Genomic DNA, 17,652 nt, shown 5'->3' on the forward strand with positions numbered 1-17,652 from the left:
TGTAATTGCATTTTCAAACACATGTAAAACAACATAAAGTAAGCAAAAACAGTCACACTGGCAATGTTTTGCAATATAACGAGCAGCGTTTATAACAACAGAAATACACTAAAGAAAATATCCAAATAGACAACCATTATAAAGAAAACACCTGTAAACTAGTTATATTACACATTTCTGATCCGTGGTCATACTCATTTGCAAGAATGTAAACCTGGCTTTCATTTTCTGTCATGGCTTTTGAATAAAATTGTTTGAAAAACTGGGAGTTAGACTTAAACATCCCTGTGTTACAGTAAGGTTTGACTTTAAGAGGATAATCCTCAGAAGCTGCTGTTACTCTATATCCTCCCAACACAACTAGTATGTCTAATGCTGGACTTAGAGTCGATGTAACACCACTGATCTCTACTCGCTGGATTGCTGATAGACCGAAAATTCTGAAGTCACCTGTCGCCATCTTGGTACTCCCCACTTTAACAGCCATAAAAATGCCAGTAATGTAATGTAATGTAATGACCAAAACAATGTAATCTGTGATGGATGCGTGTACAGCCACACAGTTGTTGAAACATTTAGTTTCTTTTTAATATAGGGTTTCATTTATATAGGGTTTCATTATTAGGAATTTATTTATCACCATTGCACCATATGTCAAAATTAGTGTGCACATTCTGGTTTACTATGTTCTGTTATGAATAAGCTGAATTCATACTCTGTTTCAGTTGCTCTAGTGCCTTGGCTTAGCGGCAGTAGCAGGTGGCCAATGTGCTGGGCTGATTTGGACTGTACCAAATCACTGCTATGGGGGGGTGGGGGTGGGGGGGATGGGGTTTTGCTTAATTTCGTTTAGTTAAGTTTGTGTATGTTTTGCCCCACATGTTTCTTTTGTGGACTGATAAGCCACTATTTCAGTTTCTCTTTGTTTCAATAAGGCAGGTCAGTTTGCTTGAGTCAGTTACGTTACTGGTAATTTTTATTTTTTGTCCCTTTGACCCCTTTTCTGGATCCATTTTGCACGTGTTAAATTTTTTTCTTTTTTGGGGTATTTAAAGGAAAAGTTGAGTCATATTCAGAATACAAACTTCTGAAAAGTATGAAATTATTACATACTGTTTCACGCTTCACAAAAGACATCCATGTTTGTCAAAGAGCACTAATACTTCCTACCGGTCTGTGACGTCACGGTGTGGTATCGGCTGTTGATCAAGCCCCAACGCTGTATCTGGTGTTTGTCACAACGTGCTTTTATCCATGATGGCGACGACCCCTGCACTATGTGAAGCAGAGGCTGAATAATTAACAATTAACGGAATAATGACATGTTTCTCTGGCCAGGAGTTGGATGGCAAATCGTCCCTCTTCAAGTTGGCAATCTAAGGACGAACTCGTGGAGGAGCCATTAGTTGGAAAGGTGAAAAAGCTAATTATTTTCCACTTTTACCCGATGTATTACAACATCCAACTGCCATGCACGTGGGCATTGTCAGTTTAACTGTAGCTCTCGCAAACTTCAATGGTGAAGTCCTCTCGAAATCTTAAATAATTGTTGATTGCAGATGTGTTTAGTAGTTCCCATTGATTTTGCTTCTCTCGGGGAGAATGGCCTTCGGCTTACTGCACTGTGACATCACTACCGGAAGGTGTCAGGACTGAGGTGTTACTATATTTGGGCAAAAATGGCCGTTCCCAGACTCAGTGATTGCAATGAAAAATACTGTTTTTATCATTTTACTGATTAAGGCTAAATTCATTAAACACCTGCAAACATATTAGTTTCAGTTATAAATAATGACCCATTGGTTATTTCTTTTTCTTCTTTTCCTTCAGAAAACCCAGTTTTTTTAAACTACACCTGTGCCTGATTGTCGTTATTGCTCTGTCCTTCACACACATATATATATATATATATATATATATATATATATATATATATATATATATATATATATATATATATATATACATATACAGGTGCTGGTCATAAAATTAGAATATCATGAAAAAGTAGATTGATTTCAGTAATTCCATTTAAAAAGTGAAACTTGTATATTATATTCATACATTACATACAAACTCATATATTTCAGATGTTTATTTTGTTTAATTTTGATGATTACAAATGACAACAAATGAAAATCTCAAATTCATCATATCAGAAAATTAGAATATTGTGAAAAGGTTCAAAATTGATGGCCCCTGGTGCCACACTCTAATCAGCTAATTAACTCAAACCACCTGCAAAAGCCTTTAAATGGTCTTTCAGTCTAGTTCTATAGGCTACACAATCATGGGGAAGACTGCTGACTTGACAGTTGTCCAAAAGACGACCATCGACACCTTGCACAAGGAGGGCAAGACACAAAAGGTCATCGCTAAAGAGGCTGGCTGTTCACAGAGCTCAGTGTCCAAGCACATTAATAGAGAGGCGAAGGGAAGGAAAAGATGTGGTCGAAAAAAGTGTACAAGCAAGAGAGATAACCGCACCCTGGAGAGGATTGTGAAACAAAACCCATTCAAAAATGTGGGGGAGATTCACAAAGAGTGGACTGCAGCTGGAGTGAGTGCTTCAAGAACCACCACACACAGACGTATGAAAGACATGGGTTTCTGCTGTCGCATTCCTTGTGTCAAGCCACTCTTGAACCACAGACAGCGTCAGAAGCGTCTTGCCTGGGCTAAAGAGAAACAGGACTGGACTGCTGGTGAGTGGTCCAAAGTCATGTTCTCTGATGAAAGTAAATTTTGCATTTCCTTTGGAAATCAAGGTCCCAGAGTCTGGAGGAAAAGAAGAGAGGCACTTCATCCACGTTGCTTGAAGTCCAGTGTAAAGTTTCCACAGTCAGTGATGGTTTGGGGTGCCATGTCATCTGCTGGTGTTGGTCCATTGTGTTTTCTGAGGTCCAGGGTCAACGCAGCCACATACCAGGAAGTTTTAGAGCACTTCATGCTTCCTGCAGCTGACCAACTTTTTGGAGATGCAGATTTCATTTTCCAACAGGACTTGGCACCTGCACACAGTGCCAAAGCTACCAGTACCTGGTTGAAGGACCATGGTATCCCTGTTCTTAATTGGCCAGCAAACTCTCCTGACCTTAACCCCATAGAAAATCTATGGGGTATTGTGAAGAAGAAGATGCAATACACCAGACCCAACAATTCAGAAGAGCTAAAAGCCACTATTAGAGCAACCTGGGCTATCATAACACCTGAGCAGTGCCACAGACTGATCGACTCCATGCCACGCCGCATTGCTGCAGTAATACAGGCCAAAGGAGGCCCAACTAAATACTGAGTGCTGTACATGCTCATACTTTTCATGTTCATACTTTTCAGTTGGCCAACATTTCTATAAATCCTTTGTTTTTATTGGTCTTCAGTAATATTCTAATTTTCTGATATGATGAATTTGAGATTTTCATTTGTTGTCATTTGTAATCATCAAAATTAAACAAAATAAACATCTGAAATATATGAGTTTGTATGTAATGTATGAATATAATATACAAGTTTCACTTTTTAAATGGAATTACTGAAATCAATCTACTTTTTCATGATATTCTAATTTTATGACCAGCACCTGTATATATATATATATATATATATATATATATATATATATATATATATATATATATATATATATATATATATATATATATATATATGTGAAGGACAGAGCAATAACGACAATCAGGCACAGGTGTAGTTTAAAAAAACTGGGTATATATATATATATATATATATATATATACATATATTTATCATTTACGTCATCAATTTAGCCACTTTTGTGACATCTTGATTGTCTATGTGAGCACGTGGGTGTGTAATAAACTTAATATCTGACTACAGTATTATTATGTTCCATTAACACACTAATTTTGTTGTGATGGATTTGTACAATGTTATATTACATGATTTATAGATTTCATGGACTTCATACTGAATATGTAATGTGATGTGCCTCTTTTTACCTTAAATTAAATTAATTTACAGATGCTATAAAAAAGCGTGTGTGTAAAAGTAATGACTTTTTTTGTATTAAAAGTCTTACGCTCACCTGAAAATGAGAACATCATTGTTGTTTGATGCTGTAGTGAACGTATTGTTAACAACCGGTCTTACTAGAGAGAACCAAAATGGCAGGTGGTGACCTCAAAGCACCGGTAACTACCAACGGCCTATCGGCAATGCAGTGAATAAATAGAGACCAGTGTGACATGCTGTAAAAATACTATATCAGGAAAAATGTAAAATACTGCTTTAAATAGTATTTTTTTTAATCTATAGAAGCAAAATTCATTTTATTTTATTGGAATTTGATGTGATGGGTTGAACAGTAAGTAATACAAGGGAAAAATATGTGCAGTTTCTTTAGTCTTTAAAAGGTACTTAAACTGATGCAATGCTTTGAACTTTGACCTCATTACTCTAAGCCAAAATACAATTTTATTGTCTGCTTTACCTGCCTGTACTGCACTTTGTTTAGAAGTGCTATATAGATAAATATATTATGAAATGATTACTACTCAGCTGGTCCAGTCAAAGTTCAGTACAAATGTGCACTCATGTCTTGGGTATAGAGGATCTTTGGCTCAGCACTCTGCATCATTTTTTTAATTTGGAAAAGGTATCTTTAACCTTTAGAAAGGGGCTTTTAAAGTCGTGCTCACAATCTCACCCAGCAGTTGAGTACAGATCATCTTAAGGCAATGTTTCAATAATTAAAAACAGCAGTTTTTTACGTCAAAAATCCTGTTTCTGATAAAGTCTCAAGAGTTTGAAAAAATCTCTTTTTCTCAGAACTAAACCTTGAGTCATCTGAGTTAATACCTGGTTCCTTTCTCCGAGACTCTTCTAACGGATGTAATTGTAGGGATTTATTCCCCATGAATGGCAGCGTGAAGTTTTGGCAGCATCGCTCAGTTCCACCCACTCTTCTTTCTACGTGTCGTCGACTGACAGTTTTTGGACGGAAGATTCAGAAGTAGCTGCAGCAGCCGGACTTCTCCTTCTGTGACTCAATATATTCATGAATTTGGAACTTGGATTCATTGGGATGCCGGGCAGCGCGATGCTTCAGTTCCCTAAAGGACAGAAATGGGGAACTGCTATAAAAATGACAAATGAAATGTCCCAGTTACAGCTAGGAAATCTAAACACTGTTAAAATTAACATGCACTCATTGTTAGAAAGTTATTCCAGAAATGCTTCTCCAGGATCTGAGAAATACAGCAGAAGTTTCAAGATATAAACTGACTTCAGTTCAAAAAGTTAAAGCATAAAAATGGAAAACAGCAAGCTGCATAAAACGATCATAGCACTGGAAAGAAGTTATACCAGGATTTAAAAAAAGGCAACCTATTAAAGGGATTTCCCATCTGAGAATTATAGTTCAAAAAAGCATTCCTCTCCCAAAACTAAAACATTGTTAAAAAATTATGTAAGATATGACATATTTTCATGTGCAACAGATTTTGCAAAATCAAACAAACAAGGTTGAAAATCTTTGTAACTTTGAGTCTGGAAACTGAAATTTGGGGCAAGTTCAATTTGAGGCAATTTAAAATCCCACAGAAACTTTGATGTCACAATAGTTCTTACATCACTTCACTCTATGCCTGTTTGTCCAACAATAAATGTAAAAATGTATATAGCTCTATAAGGTGAAAAGCACTAAGAGGTCTTGAGAGAAAATTAATTTATTTTCTTGTCCGTCTTCTTGTGCTAACTGAGTGCTTCCAGGAGTAAAAGCTAAGAAAAAATTCCAAGACTTTGAACAAAAAATCTGATTAATAAATGATTCAATCCATTTGCTTCTTCTGTTCTATGAAAGGTGCCTTTTATCTTAATTCGCCTTGTTTGTTTGTTTAATTTGTTGTTAGATTATTTGTCAAAATGACCAGATGCATAATTCATGACAAGCAGTTTGCTTAAAAACCTGATTGGAAAAAAAAAAAACTTTCTGAGAAAATATCTTAGTCTAATTAAGGAGCTAACTACTATCCTGGCTTTGCATGTAAAAAAAGAAGAATTTGAAGTGGCCTAGTTAAAGTCACACCTTAAGCAGGTTGTCCATAGATTAAAACTAGTGCAGCTGTATAAAGATATGGTGGAGAGGATTCAATGTCCATCTTCACAGGTGCAAAACAACAAAAAAAGCAGCTGAATGCCAAAAAGATGAAGGCATTAAGGAGTAAACCTGCACAGAAGATGTAATAGAAAACAACAAAATTGGAAACACACAAACAAAGCAGGTAACCAATGTGGAAGGGGGATGCATAAAATGTAAGAACATTTAAGAGAAAAACAGAAAGGCAGTGCAGCTGAGGGAAAATTGACTACTTACCCCAGGGACTAAACACAAAAAACACTTTATCCAAAGGCTCAAAAAAAAAAAATAAGTTAAAGATCTAAAAACTGGCTTGTGTATCGAACACTGGGAGTGACGTAAAAAAAAAAAAAAAAAAAAAAAAAAAAAAAGACATCTCAGAAAGAACCACAAAAAAAACAAAAAACAAATAAAAAAAACAATCCCAGCTGGTTCCTATGTTTAGAAAGCAATCCCCTTTGCTTAGAACGGCAGCTTAGTTTGGATTTGGTTTTTCACTGAATCTCAAAAATGCATTTTAGATTGACTCAGTTTTTTTTGCCTGATGTTAAAGACATTTTGGTGTTCTGAAATGCTCAATATATGAAGAGCGACAGCAGAAAAAACATGTATGGTCTTAAATACTTTTTCACAGCAATGCACTGTAATAAACAGTTACTCTGTCAGCATTAGGTTATTATTGTGTAATAAACGGTGTCATACTTGGCTACAGCTGTGAAGGCAAGCTCTACGTTGACTCCCGTCTTTGCGCTAGTCTCCATGAAAGGAACCGAATACTCCTGCAGGGAAGAAGAGGAACGGACAGCAGTAAGTAACAAACCTCAACCACATCAGTCGTGTTAGTACAGTTTGGTGTGAAGCCGACTCACTCTGGCCAGCCTTTCTCCTTCATCTCTCCTGATCGCTCGCTCACTGCTCATATCAGCCTGAAATATCAACACATCACAGAGACGCTCAAATTAAAGCAGGTTTAGATTCATTTCCAAATATTCTGCACAGCTCCTCTGGTAATTAATTTAAAAATGTATTAAGAATTTTTTGTATCGTCATCTTTCTACACACAGTACTTTGGTCTTAAGTTGACAGGTTATTTCCAACTAAATTGATTATAATTAAACTAATTATTATAATGTTGTGTTCTTCTCTCTCATCTGTTGATTTGTCCACTCAAAGAACCTCTTAAACCTCTAGTTAAATTCCCAAAAATATGCTAAATTTTCAACATTCCTCAAAAACTTTTCAGTTATGGGAAAGGTGTATCATAATGTGTCAGTTATTTCACCAACTCATATTTCTGTGCAGAATTATTGAAATCATATAGACTGAAGTTAACTCTAAGTTATTATTTTTAATTTGTCCAAGAGGTCAATAAAGTGAGACAGACATCCCTGATTGCAAAAGGAAGAACTGAAAAAAAAAAATCTGTTTTTATGTGTATCAATTAAACATTACATGTAAAAAATAATATATGTTCTTTGTAATTGGTGGTCAGCCTGTTACAAGTAGGTATTGAATGGTTATAATCAAGACCCATGGTTTAACTTTGAAATCATCAACAGGTCCTAATGACCCCTGAAACATTAATGATAATAAGTATTAAAAATTCAACTTGAATCAGAAAATCAAGACAAGTCATAAGTAATTCAGTCAAAGACAAGATGCAATTCTTTTCTAATGTAACCAAGTCTAGTCTGAAGTCATCAAATCAGAGACTGGAATCTGAATGGAGTTTTCTCAAGTGAACATAAACACCTCTGGCTTGGAAGGCCTCTATGCCATCACCCTTATCCTCAGATTAGGATTTAAATTGAGCTCAATGTTAAGTGAATGTTGATTTTAAACCAAAAATTGCCAGAAAAATTAATTTTGATCATATGGTCAGTCATTCAATTTTTAATCTCTTACTCAAATTTTACTTAAAATTTGAAAAGCAGTTAAATGTTAGTTAAAGCAAAAATTTTTTTAGAGTAAACATGACTCCCCCTGGTGGTTGCAGAGGGTAGTGGAGGGTAGGCACAGAATTGCTAATTGCTTCAAACACATACTGAGATTTTTTTTTTTTTTTTTTTTTTTTTGCACTTAGAAACCATTAAACTGATTAACACAATATTATTTTAACATAACTGAACTGATAAAACAAACAACAACAACAAAAAGTTATGAAATAATGTGCCAAAAAAATCAATTTAAAAATGATTTAATCACAATAGAATAACTGGTTCACTTGTAGCTGAGATCAGTGATGCTACTGCATGCTAGCTACAGCTAAAAAAAAATGCACCAATGAAGATTTAACAACAAAGTTACAGATCTATATGACTGCAACTTCTGCAGCAGTTGATGGGCAACAATTCAGCTGGTGCAACAGCAGAACCCCCAATCCTTTATATCACAATCTTCTCAAGATCATTAGAAACTGAAACTCACTCTTTTCAGATACTAAAACCAGTTTAGAGATCTTAACTAAATGATAAGTTAGTAATCTTAGGAACATTATGTAAAAAATATTTATAGCATGTGTGATATATTTTTTCTCAACTTCTGATTTGGTTTATATTTTTCAAACTATAAAAGTCAATCTATCTGATGTGTATTTTTGGAATGCCACAGTGCCTAAAGTGCATAGACAATTTCTTAATAACTGGTATTGTATGGAGCTAAATTTGGGCCATAAAGTTTGTTCATACACAAAAAAAGTAAATCTGAAAAAAAAAAAGACTTTGTTCAATAGGAAAAAATATATATCTGGAAAAAAAAAGGTTTGTTCAAAAGAAAAGAATATATACCTGGAACAGTTTGTTCAAAAAAGAAAATCAAAACTGAAAATCAAAGTCTGTTCTTGCCGCTATTTTAAGATTTTAGTCATGATTCTAAGGCCCTGTCCCCCAGGCTAACACAGGGACAAAAAAAAAACAAAAACAAACAAACAAAAACAAAACAAAAAATGAATTATCAAGCTCGAGATAAAAATCTCCAAGTTCAAAAAGAAAAAAAGAAAAAAAAAAGAATCTGACACGTCTTTGAAATTTACATTTTTTTGGGTATAACTTTTTTTTTTTGAACAAACTTCATGTTTCCAATTTATCTCCATAGAATGTTTAATAACTTTTTCTTAGACTTACACAGCATTTATTGTCATTTTGTATACACTTTGTGTATACGAAATTACATTTTTGTATAAATCTTCACTCAATATGAATATTATATTGCAAACAATTTATACTGTATGTCTTTAAGTGAAGCACAAATTCTTAGATTCACTTTTAATAGGTCATTGTTAGTCCAAACATCCATCTATTGCATGAACTGGCACAACATTTTTGAGATGATACTAAATATTGATTTTAGTTTCTAAACTTCTGTAAGCAGAGAACCAAGCTGAATTTGTCTCCTACAACATTCCTAGTTAATTAAAACATATGAAAACCATGTCTACTTCTGGAAGCTCACTCAGCATCAGTGTAGTTCACTAAAGACAGTAAACCATCTTTTTCTTCTAAGCCTTTTTTACATTAAATACTGAGGTCTGAAAACATCTCACCTTGTTGCCGAGCAACATGATGACTACATCAGTCTGTGCGTACTCATGGATTTCTGTTAACCATGCCTGGAGAAGAAAACACATGTGAGATTGTGGTTTTGTTACATCTTGCAGCCCCCTGCTGAGTTTTGACCTCAGATGCTGCAGGTAGGAACCACTCAGGATTTATACAACCCACTTTAACTCATGCAATGATGACCTCACTAATTTATTTTAGTTTAACTTTCCTGTCATCAGTTTCCTTTTTAAAACCAATGAGGGAAAAAACAGAGGTTGGTTTAGGTTTAACAGTGACCTAAGCTGTATAGGTAACAGTGGGAGAAGACAACAATGAAACTTACCCTAATATTGTCAAACGACGATTTGTTGGTGATGTCATACAAAAGCAGCAAGGCTTTGAAAAAAGAAAAAAAAAGAAAAGAAACAGACAAATTACATATATACCGAATGCATCACATCCTGGACGCAGAGCACAAGCGGAACTTTGTAATTTATGTTCTGATTCATTGGTTCTCACCATGCGCATCTCGGTAATATGCATGAGTCACACTCCTGAACCGTTCCTGTCCTGCTGTGTCCCAAATCTGTAACAGAAAACACCATGATCTGCTTCTAATCAGCTGTTATCTTCACTTGCAAAGCAAAGGAGACTAAAAAGAATCTCATGAAGTAAATCAGCCTCTCATTGAAAAAACGTGCACACTTACCTGTAGTTTGACTTTCACATTATCAACAGTTACTTCTTTATTCTGTGGAAAATACAAAGGAGACAATTATTGCAAAAGGACAAGGTTATTAAAATCATATATATATAGATATATATATATACTGTATATGGTGCCATTTTGAGAGACATAATCTAAAAAGAAAACCAGGAAATCACAATCTATAATTTTAAAACTATTTATCTCTATGATACAGCTGCAAATAAGTATTCAAACACATGTCTATCAGCTAGAATTCTTCTTCTTCTTCTCTTCTATTATGGCGGATCACAAGCAACTTTAAGGTGCATACCGCCACCTACTGTACATGAGTGTGTAGCAGCGTTACTTCACATCTACAGGTGCTGGTCATAAAATTAGAATATCATGAAAAAGTATATTGATTTCAGTAATTCCATTTAAAAAGTGAAACTTGTATATTATATTCATACATTACATACAAACTCATATATTTCAGATGTTTATTTTGTTTAATTTTGATGATTACAAATGACAACAAATGAAAATCTCAAATTCATCATATCAGAAAATTAGAATATTGTGAAAAGGTTCAAAATTGATGGCCCCTGGTGCCACACTCTAATCAGCTAATTAACTCAAACCACCTGCAAAAGCCTTTAAATGGTCTTTCAGTCTAGTTCTATAGGCTACACAATCATGGGGAAGACTGCTGACTTGACAGTTGTCCAAAAGACGACCATCGACACCTTGCACAAGGAGGGCAAGACACAAAAGGTCATCGCTAAAGAGGCTGGCTGTTCACAGAGCTCAGTGTCCAAGCACATTAATAGAGAGGCGAAGGGAAGGAAAAGATGTGGTCGAAAAAAGTGTACAAGCAAGAGAGATAACCGCACCCTGGAGAGGATTGTGAAACAAAACCCATTCAAAAATGTGGGGGAGATTCACAAAGAGTGGACTGCAGCTGGAGTGAGTGCTTCAAGAACCACCACACACAGACGTATGAAAGACATGGGTTTCTGCTGTCGCATTCCTTGTGTCAAGCCACTCTTGAACCACAGACAGCGTCAGAAGCGTCTTGCCTGGGCTAAAGAGAAACAGGACTGGACTGCTGGTGAGTGGTCCAAAGTCATGTTCTCTGATGAAAGTAAATTTTGCATTTCCTTTGGAAATCAAGGTCCCAGAGTCTGGAGGAAAAGAAGAGAGGCACTTCATCCACGTTGCTTGAAGTCCAGTGTAAAGTTTCCACAGTCAGTGATGGTTTGGGGTGCCATGTCATCTGCTGGTGTTGGTCCATTGTGTTTTCTGAGGTCCAGGGTCAACGCAGCCACATACCAGGAAGTTTTAGAGCACTTCATGCTTCCTGCAGCTGACCAACTTTTTGGAGATGCAGATTTCATTTTCCAACAGGACTTGGCACCTGCACACAGTGCCAAAGCTACCAGTACCTGGTGGAAGGACCATGGTATCCCTGTTCTTAATTGGCCAGCAAACTCTCCTGACCTTAACCCCATAGAAAATCTATGGGGTATTGTGAAGAAGAAGATGCAATACACCAGACCCAACAATTCAGAAGAGCTAAAAGCCACTATTAGAGCAACCTGGGCTATCATAACACCTGAGCAGTGCCACAGACTGATCGACTCCATGCCACGCCGCATTGCTGCAGTAATACAGGCCAAAGGAGGCCCAACTAAATACTGAGTGCTGTACATGCTCATACTTTTCATGTTCATACTTTTCAGTTGGCCAACATTTCTATAAATCCTTTGTTTTTATTGGTCTTCAGTAATATTCTAATTTTCTGATATGATGAATTTGAGATTTTCATTTGTTGTCATTTGTAATCATCAAAATTAAACAAAATAAACATCTGAAATATATGAGTTTGTATGTAATGTATGAATATAATATACAAGTTTCACTTTTTAAATGGAATTACTGAAATCAATCTACTTTTTCATGATATTCTAATTTTATGACCAGCACCTGTATTAGATTCTATTTTTTAATTTTGAATTCTTAAGATACATAAACAATGCTTTCCTTAGTTTATGAATATCTGTTATGTTTCCTTCATTTCCTAATATTCCTTTAAGATTCCATTCATGCCCTATACTTCTAACTATTCTCTTTAATTTTTCCCTTTCGTGTTCATATAACTTACAGTTCATCAGTATGTGTTCTACATTTTCTTTTTCACCACATTTCTCACATTTATCACTATTTTTCCTCCCTATTAAATAAAGCATGTCATTTAAGTAGGTATGACCTATTCTTAATCTACTAACTATTATTTCTTCTCTTGTTTCTTTCATTAATGTTTCGAATTCGAACTGACTTTTGCACTTCATATAATCTTCTTACTTTCCTATCTTCGTTCCATATTTTTTGCCCATTCCTCCATTTCTTTACTTTTAATAAGTGATTTCCCTTCCCCTTTTCCAAAAGGAATTGAAATCGTTATTTCCCCCTCTAAAGCCCTTTTAGCTAATTTATCTGCCTTTTCATTGCCTTTTACTCCTTCATGTGCTGGCCTGGCACCCAACAAAACCAAACATCAATGCCACCCCTATATAATCTAAGTAAAATATGATGAATTTCTAATACCAAATCTTTTCTATTATTTCCTTCTCCCTTAATACTTTCCACTACTGCTTTAGAATCTGTGCACACCACCACCCTGATTGGTCGAATCTCCTCCACCCATTGCAAGCCTAATATAACTGCCACCATTTCTGCTGTAAAAACCGACAATTGATCTGATATTCTTTTATGAATACATTTTTTAAACTCTGGGATATATATTCCTATACCCACATAACCTTTTAGATTCTTAGAACCATCTGTATAAATTTTAAGGTAATTATTATATGTAGTTCTTAAATAAATATCAGTTTTTATCCCTATTTCATTTATATTCCAATCATTTTTCATTGTATTGATTTGCAAATCTACATTAACCTCAGGTATTAGCCATGGAGGAATAACGCTAATTGGGTTAAATTGAGCTATTTCCTTGTCTTCTAATCTATACTTTTTAATCCATTTCCTAACCATCCATCCAAATCCATTACTTTGGAACTTCACATATTCCCAACAATTTTGCAGAATAGTTGAATTCACATGATCATCTATATTACTTTTAATTTTCATCCAATATGCTAAAGCTAATTTAATTCTCCTCATTTCAAGTGGAGTTCCCCCACTTTCAATTAATAGAGCATTAATAGGTGTTGTTTTTATTGCTCCTGTACATATTCGTAAAGCCCTACACTGTAATCTTTCTATTTTTTGTAATGATGTTTTAGCTGCTGCTCCATATATAATGCTGCCATAATCTATTATTGCTCTCATTAGAGCCCCAGCTAGAATTCTGACCCTCAAACACCTGTTAGTCTGCCTTCAAAATTTCCACCTCCACTCCATGTATTATCCTAAATTAGATGCACCTGTTTGAGGTCGTTAGCTGTATAAAGACACCTGCCACCCCATACAATCAGTAAGAATCCAACTACTAACATGACCAAGACCAAAGAGTCGTCCAAAGACACTAGAGACAAAATTGTGCACCTCCCTAAGGCTGGAAAGGGCTAAGGGGGAAATTACCAAGCAGCTCGTTGAAAAAAGGACCCCTGTTGAAGCAATCATTAGGAAATGGGCTATTAAGCTAAATATGACTGTCAATCTCCCTTGGACTGGGGCTCCATGAAAGATCTCACCTCGTGGGGTCTCAATAATCCAAAGAAAGGTGAAAAATCACCCCAGACCTACACAGGAGGAGCTGGTCAATTACCTTAAAAAATCCGGGACCACTGTTTCCAAGGTTACTGTTGGTAATCCACTTTTCTAAATTATGCTTCTCACAGTGGACATGCGCCTACGATGACAACTTCAGACCACTCCGTGATTTCTAAGTGGGAATACTTGCAAAATGGCATGGTGCTCAAATACATATTTTCCTCACTGTATATATAGGGCTTTTTCAGCATATTTCTACAGCCCATGCTCATTGTTGCAGACCCTCACTCCATTTCAACAGACTGTCATGCTCCTCAGCCGCTGACTGTAAAGCCATTGCTCCTTGCAAATCAAAACATCACAAAATTGCAAACAACTCAATTTCTTCTGTTGTTTTTGGTTTTTAATTTATATGTTTGATGAAATTTTATAAATCTAAAGGAAGAAATCTTTTTTAAGCCGGTGGATTCTGCTGTCTGCATGCGTATGCACTACATCCCAAACGTACCGTAAATCCGATTCCAACTGTGGCAGAAAAGGAGCCCGGGATGAACTTGCCCTGGTCAAACTGAACTAGAAGAGATGTCTTCCCTACTCCACTGTCTCCAACCAAAATAGTCTGCAAGAAAGCAAAAGACAAACAAACAAGCTTTAGAGAAAATGAAGGACTTTGTTAATCTCCTCGTATTTCTGTCAAGCGACAGCTGACAGTTATTTCTCTCTCATGTTAGGCCAACAACGAAGCTATTGCTCCTATAAACCCTGTAAGTTGGGACTTTTACTGTCAAGAGGTATTGCTGAATGCAATCCACTAGTTTCCCCTTCAATTGAAAACGTTTTGACAAAAGGCCTTGCATTATTACATAAACTGGCTTTGATTGTTCTCTATTGGAATAACAATAACATGGAATAAAAAAGAATAATATCCATCCATTTTCCATCACGCTTATCCATGCTGTCAATGGATGAGAGGCGGGGTACACCCTGAACAGGCAACACAACGACAAACAGGACAAACAACCATTCACTCACACCTAAGGAGAATTTAGAGAAACCAATAAACCTAACAGTCATGTTTTTGGACAGCGGGAGGAAGCCGGAGAGAACCCACGCATGCACAGGGAGAACATGCAAACTCCCTGCAAAAAGACCCCGGGCCGGCAATTGAACCCGGAACCTTCTTGCTGCAAGTTAGCAGTGCTACCCACTGCCCCACTGAGCAGCCCTAAGAATAATATAGTGACAAAAAAGAGACGAATGGCAAAGAAACATTTGGTCACGTTCCCAAACCTATCTGCTGGTATGACTTATCGTTTTGTATCTTTTACCAGGCCTGGGGACTTGAGGGTTCAGAGCGTATCCTTTCCTGAGAAAGCAAAAATCCAAACAGAGACTTCAGAGGTTATTCCTATAACCCTCTGCAGCCTCAAACCCAAGTTCACATTGATTCCTAATTGATTCTGTAATTTTGTATTTCAGCTACTGATATTTTTGAAGCTTTGTTTGGGCGGTCTGCTGCTCTCCTTTCTCCCGTATCCACCCCCCCTTAGGTCCACCATTATTTGTTTATTCCTTGGTTTTGACAAATTGTTCAGCTATCATCAGTCCATTTATCTGAATCTGGTAGTTCAAGCAGGTGTCTGGAACCTGCAACCTCAGATCCTCTACAACGGCCTTATGATATAAAGAAAAAAAAAACAGTATAATACCATTTTACAGCTTCAGAAGCATTACTGGTTTTTAAAATAATATATTCATTGAATTTGAATGAAGAACCACAAATCTGCTTTTAGATAAATTTTTCTTGTAATTTTTTTGTTTTGTTTTGTTTTTTTCATTCAAATAATATCATGCGAAGAAGATCCATACTTCATCCTTATAAAAGCTTTTTCCTTATTTTTGAAGTAAAAAAACACAAATACACTGTTAGTGGTTCAAAATGACATCAGTTTTCCTATGGAAGATATATTTTTTACAAAATTATTTTTACATATATAAGTTTACATATTTTTTTTTTTTACAAAATGAATGAGTAGAGATGCACAATATTAATTCTTCAGCTGTATTTTTATTTATTTTACAACTCAACCAGCAGATAACTGATACTGATATTTTTTATTTCTCCAACCCCGAAATCCCACATACTCCGTCTGCGCTCCGCTCCGCTCCGCCCCGCTGCGCTCCAGACCGCCTGCACAAAGCAAAGCCTACAGCCGCCGCTGTTGCTCCGTCCCCTCCGCTCTGAGTTCCTTGGAGATCGTAGAGGGCATGCGCCAGATGAACCAGGGTTTCCGCGGATCATTAAAAATAATTACAATTCATTTTTTTTTACAATTCTTTTTTTAATCAAGGCCTTAATTGGCACTAAAATTAATTAAATATGTTTATCGTTGCATTTATGATTCTTTAATAAAAATGCTTCTAAAAACAATTTCGTCAGATATATTATATCGCTATTAATTTGCGTGGAACTCAGCGGCGTAGGAAGCGGGGGGGACGGGGGGGACATGTCCCCCCCAATATAAAAGCCAGGTGGATATGTCCCCCCCAAAAATTCTACCGCAAAATATTAGATTTTGACAATTTTTTAACTATCGTGCTTTTATTTTGAAGGCGCAGCATAGCGTTACGTCACTGTACTCCCCCTCCCCTCTGTGAACTGTTGAGTGTTTGAGCACTCAGAAAGGAGGGAAACAGCGATACAGAAAGTCAGAAACTTGTTAATGAGGTAAAATGGTCTGTCGGGAATGCTGCTATGAATATTGCCTATTTATAACGTCTTGTTGTCAGTTCACTTTCATATATAGAAACTGAATCTTTTTGGTTTAGTCATCTTAGTCTTGTAGGAAGAGGATTAGGGCCACTGAAAAAAGTTAACTGATTTTTAATTTTTTGTTTAGTTTAACATGGGGGGAAAAGTCAGAATTCTGACTTTTCTCAGAATTCTGACTTTAATCTCAGAATTCTGACTTTTTTCTTCCGACTTTTTTCTCAGATTTCTGACTTTAATCTCAGAATTCTGACTTTTTTCTCAGAAATCTGACAGATGATTAATATTTCTAATCAATTTACAGTTTTTTTTTTTGGTGGGGGGGGGGGGTACTATACAGATATATAAAAACAAGAAGTCTAACTAAAAAATAAACAGAATATATGTTTAGAGTAAAGATTGACTACTTGTGTTTACACAAGCACACAATTTCAAATCTGCTGAGCTTGCTGTGCAAGAAAATGTAAAATATACGTATAAAGAAATATAACAGGAAGTACTGCTAAAACAAACTAAATGTTAAATAATGTAGATATTGGTTTAAAAAATTCTTCAGATTTGGAAATTTGGAAGGAATACATAATTTTGAAATTAATCAACAAATCTGTTAAAAAATAAAAATAAAAAAGTTGCACTTTTTTACTTGAGGAATTTGTTGAATAACTTCATAATTATGAGTTTAACTAGTTGGAGGTAATGCTACACTTCTCTGCTTCCTGTCCTGCTCATAAAAGGTAAACATTATAAACCCACCATTAATTTTCTACACTATTTGGAAAACACAACACAAATGTAATATAAC

General features: G+C 35.8%; 1 protein-coding gene across 2 annotated transcripts in view; it reads right to left on the reverse strand.

The window, feature by feature from the left end:
* Positions 1-3,762: 3,762 nt before the first annotated feature.
* The window catches only part of LOC119778628 (ras-related protein Rab-37-like), a 28,935-nt gene continuing 15,045 nt past the window's right edge, over positions 3,763-17,652 (reverse strand). The window contains exons 2-9 of one of the 2 annotated variants that reach the window (XM_038277963.1): positions 14,589-14,699; positions 10,364-10,405; positions 10,174-10,240; positions 9,998-10,050; positions 9,657-9,722; positions 6,985-7,041; positions 6,818-6,894; positions 3,763-5,090 (exon numbers count right to left, since the gene is read on the reverse strand). In XM_038277963.1, the coding sequence (XP_038133891.1) occupies positions 4,985-5,090; positions 6,818-6,894; positions 6,985-7,041; positions 9,657-9,722; positions 9,998-10,050; positions 10,174-10,240; positions 10,364-10,405; positions 14,589-14,699 (579 nt within the window). In that variant the 3' untranslated portion in view covers positions 3,763-4,984. The remainder of the gene's footprint in view (positions 5,091-6,817; positions 6,895-6,984; positions 7,042-9,656; positions 9,723-9,997; positions 10,051-10,173; positions 10,241-10,363; positions 10,406-14,588; positions 14,700-17,652) is intronic. The other variant, XM_038277964.1, reaches the window with a different exon arrangement.

This window comes from Cyprinodon tularosa, unplaced genomic scaffold (genome assembly GCF_016077235.1).
Source record: "Cyprinodon tularosa strain WSP-4 unplaced genomic scaffold, ASM1607723v1 ctg136, whole genome shotgun sequence".
Taxonomy (NCBI): Eukaryota; Metazoa; Chordata; class Actinopteri; order Cyprinodontiformes; family Cyprinodontidae; genus Cyprinodon; species Cyprinodon tularosa.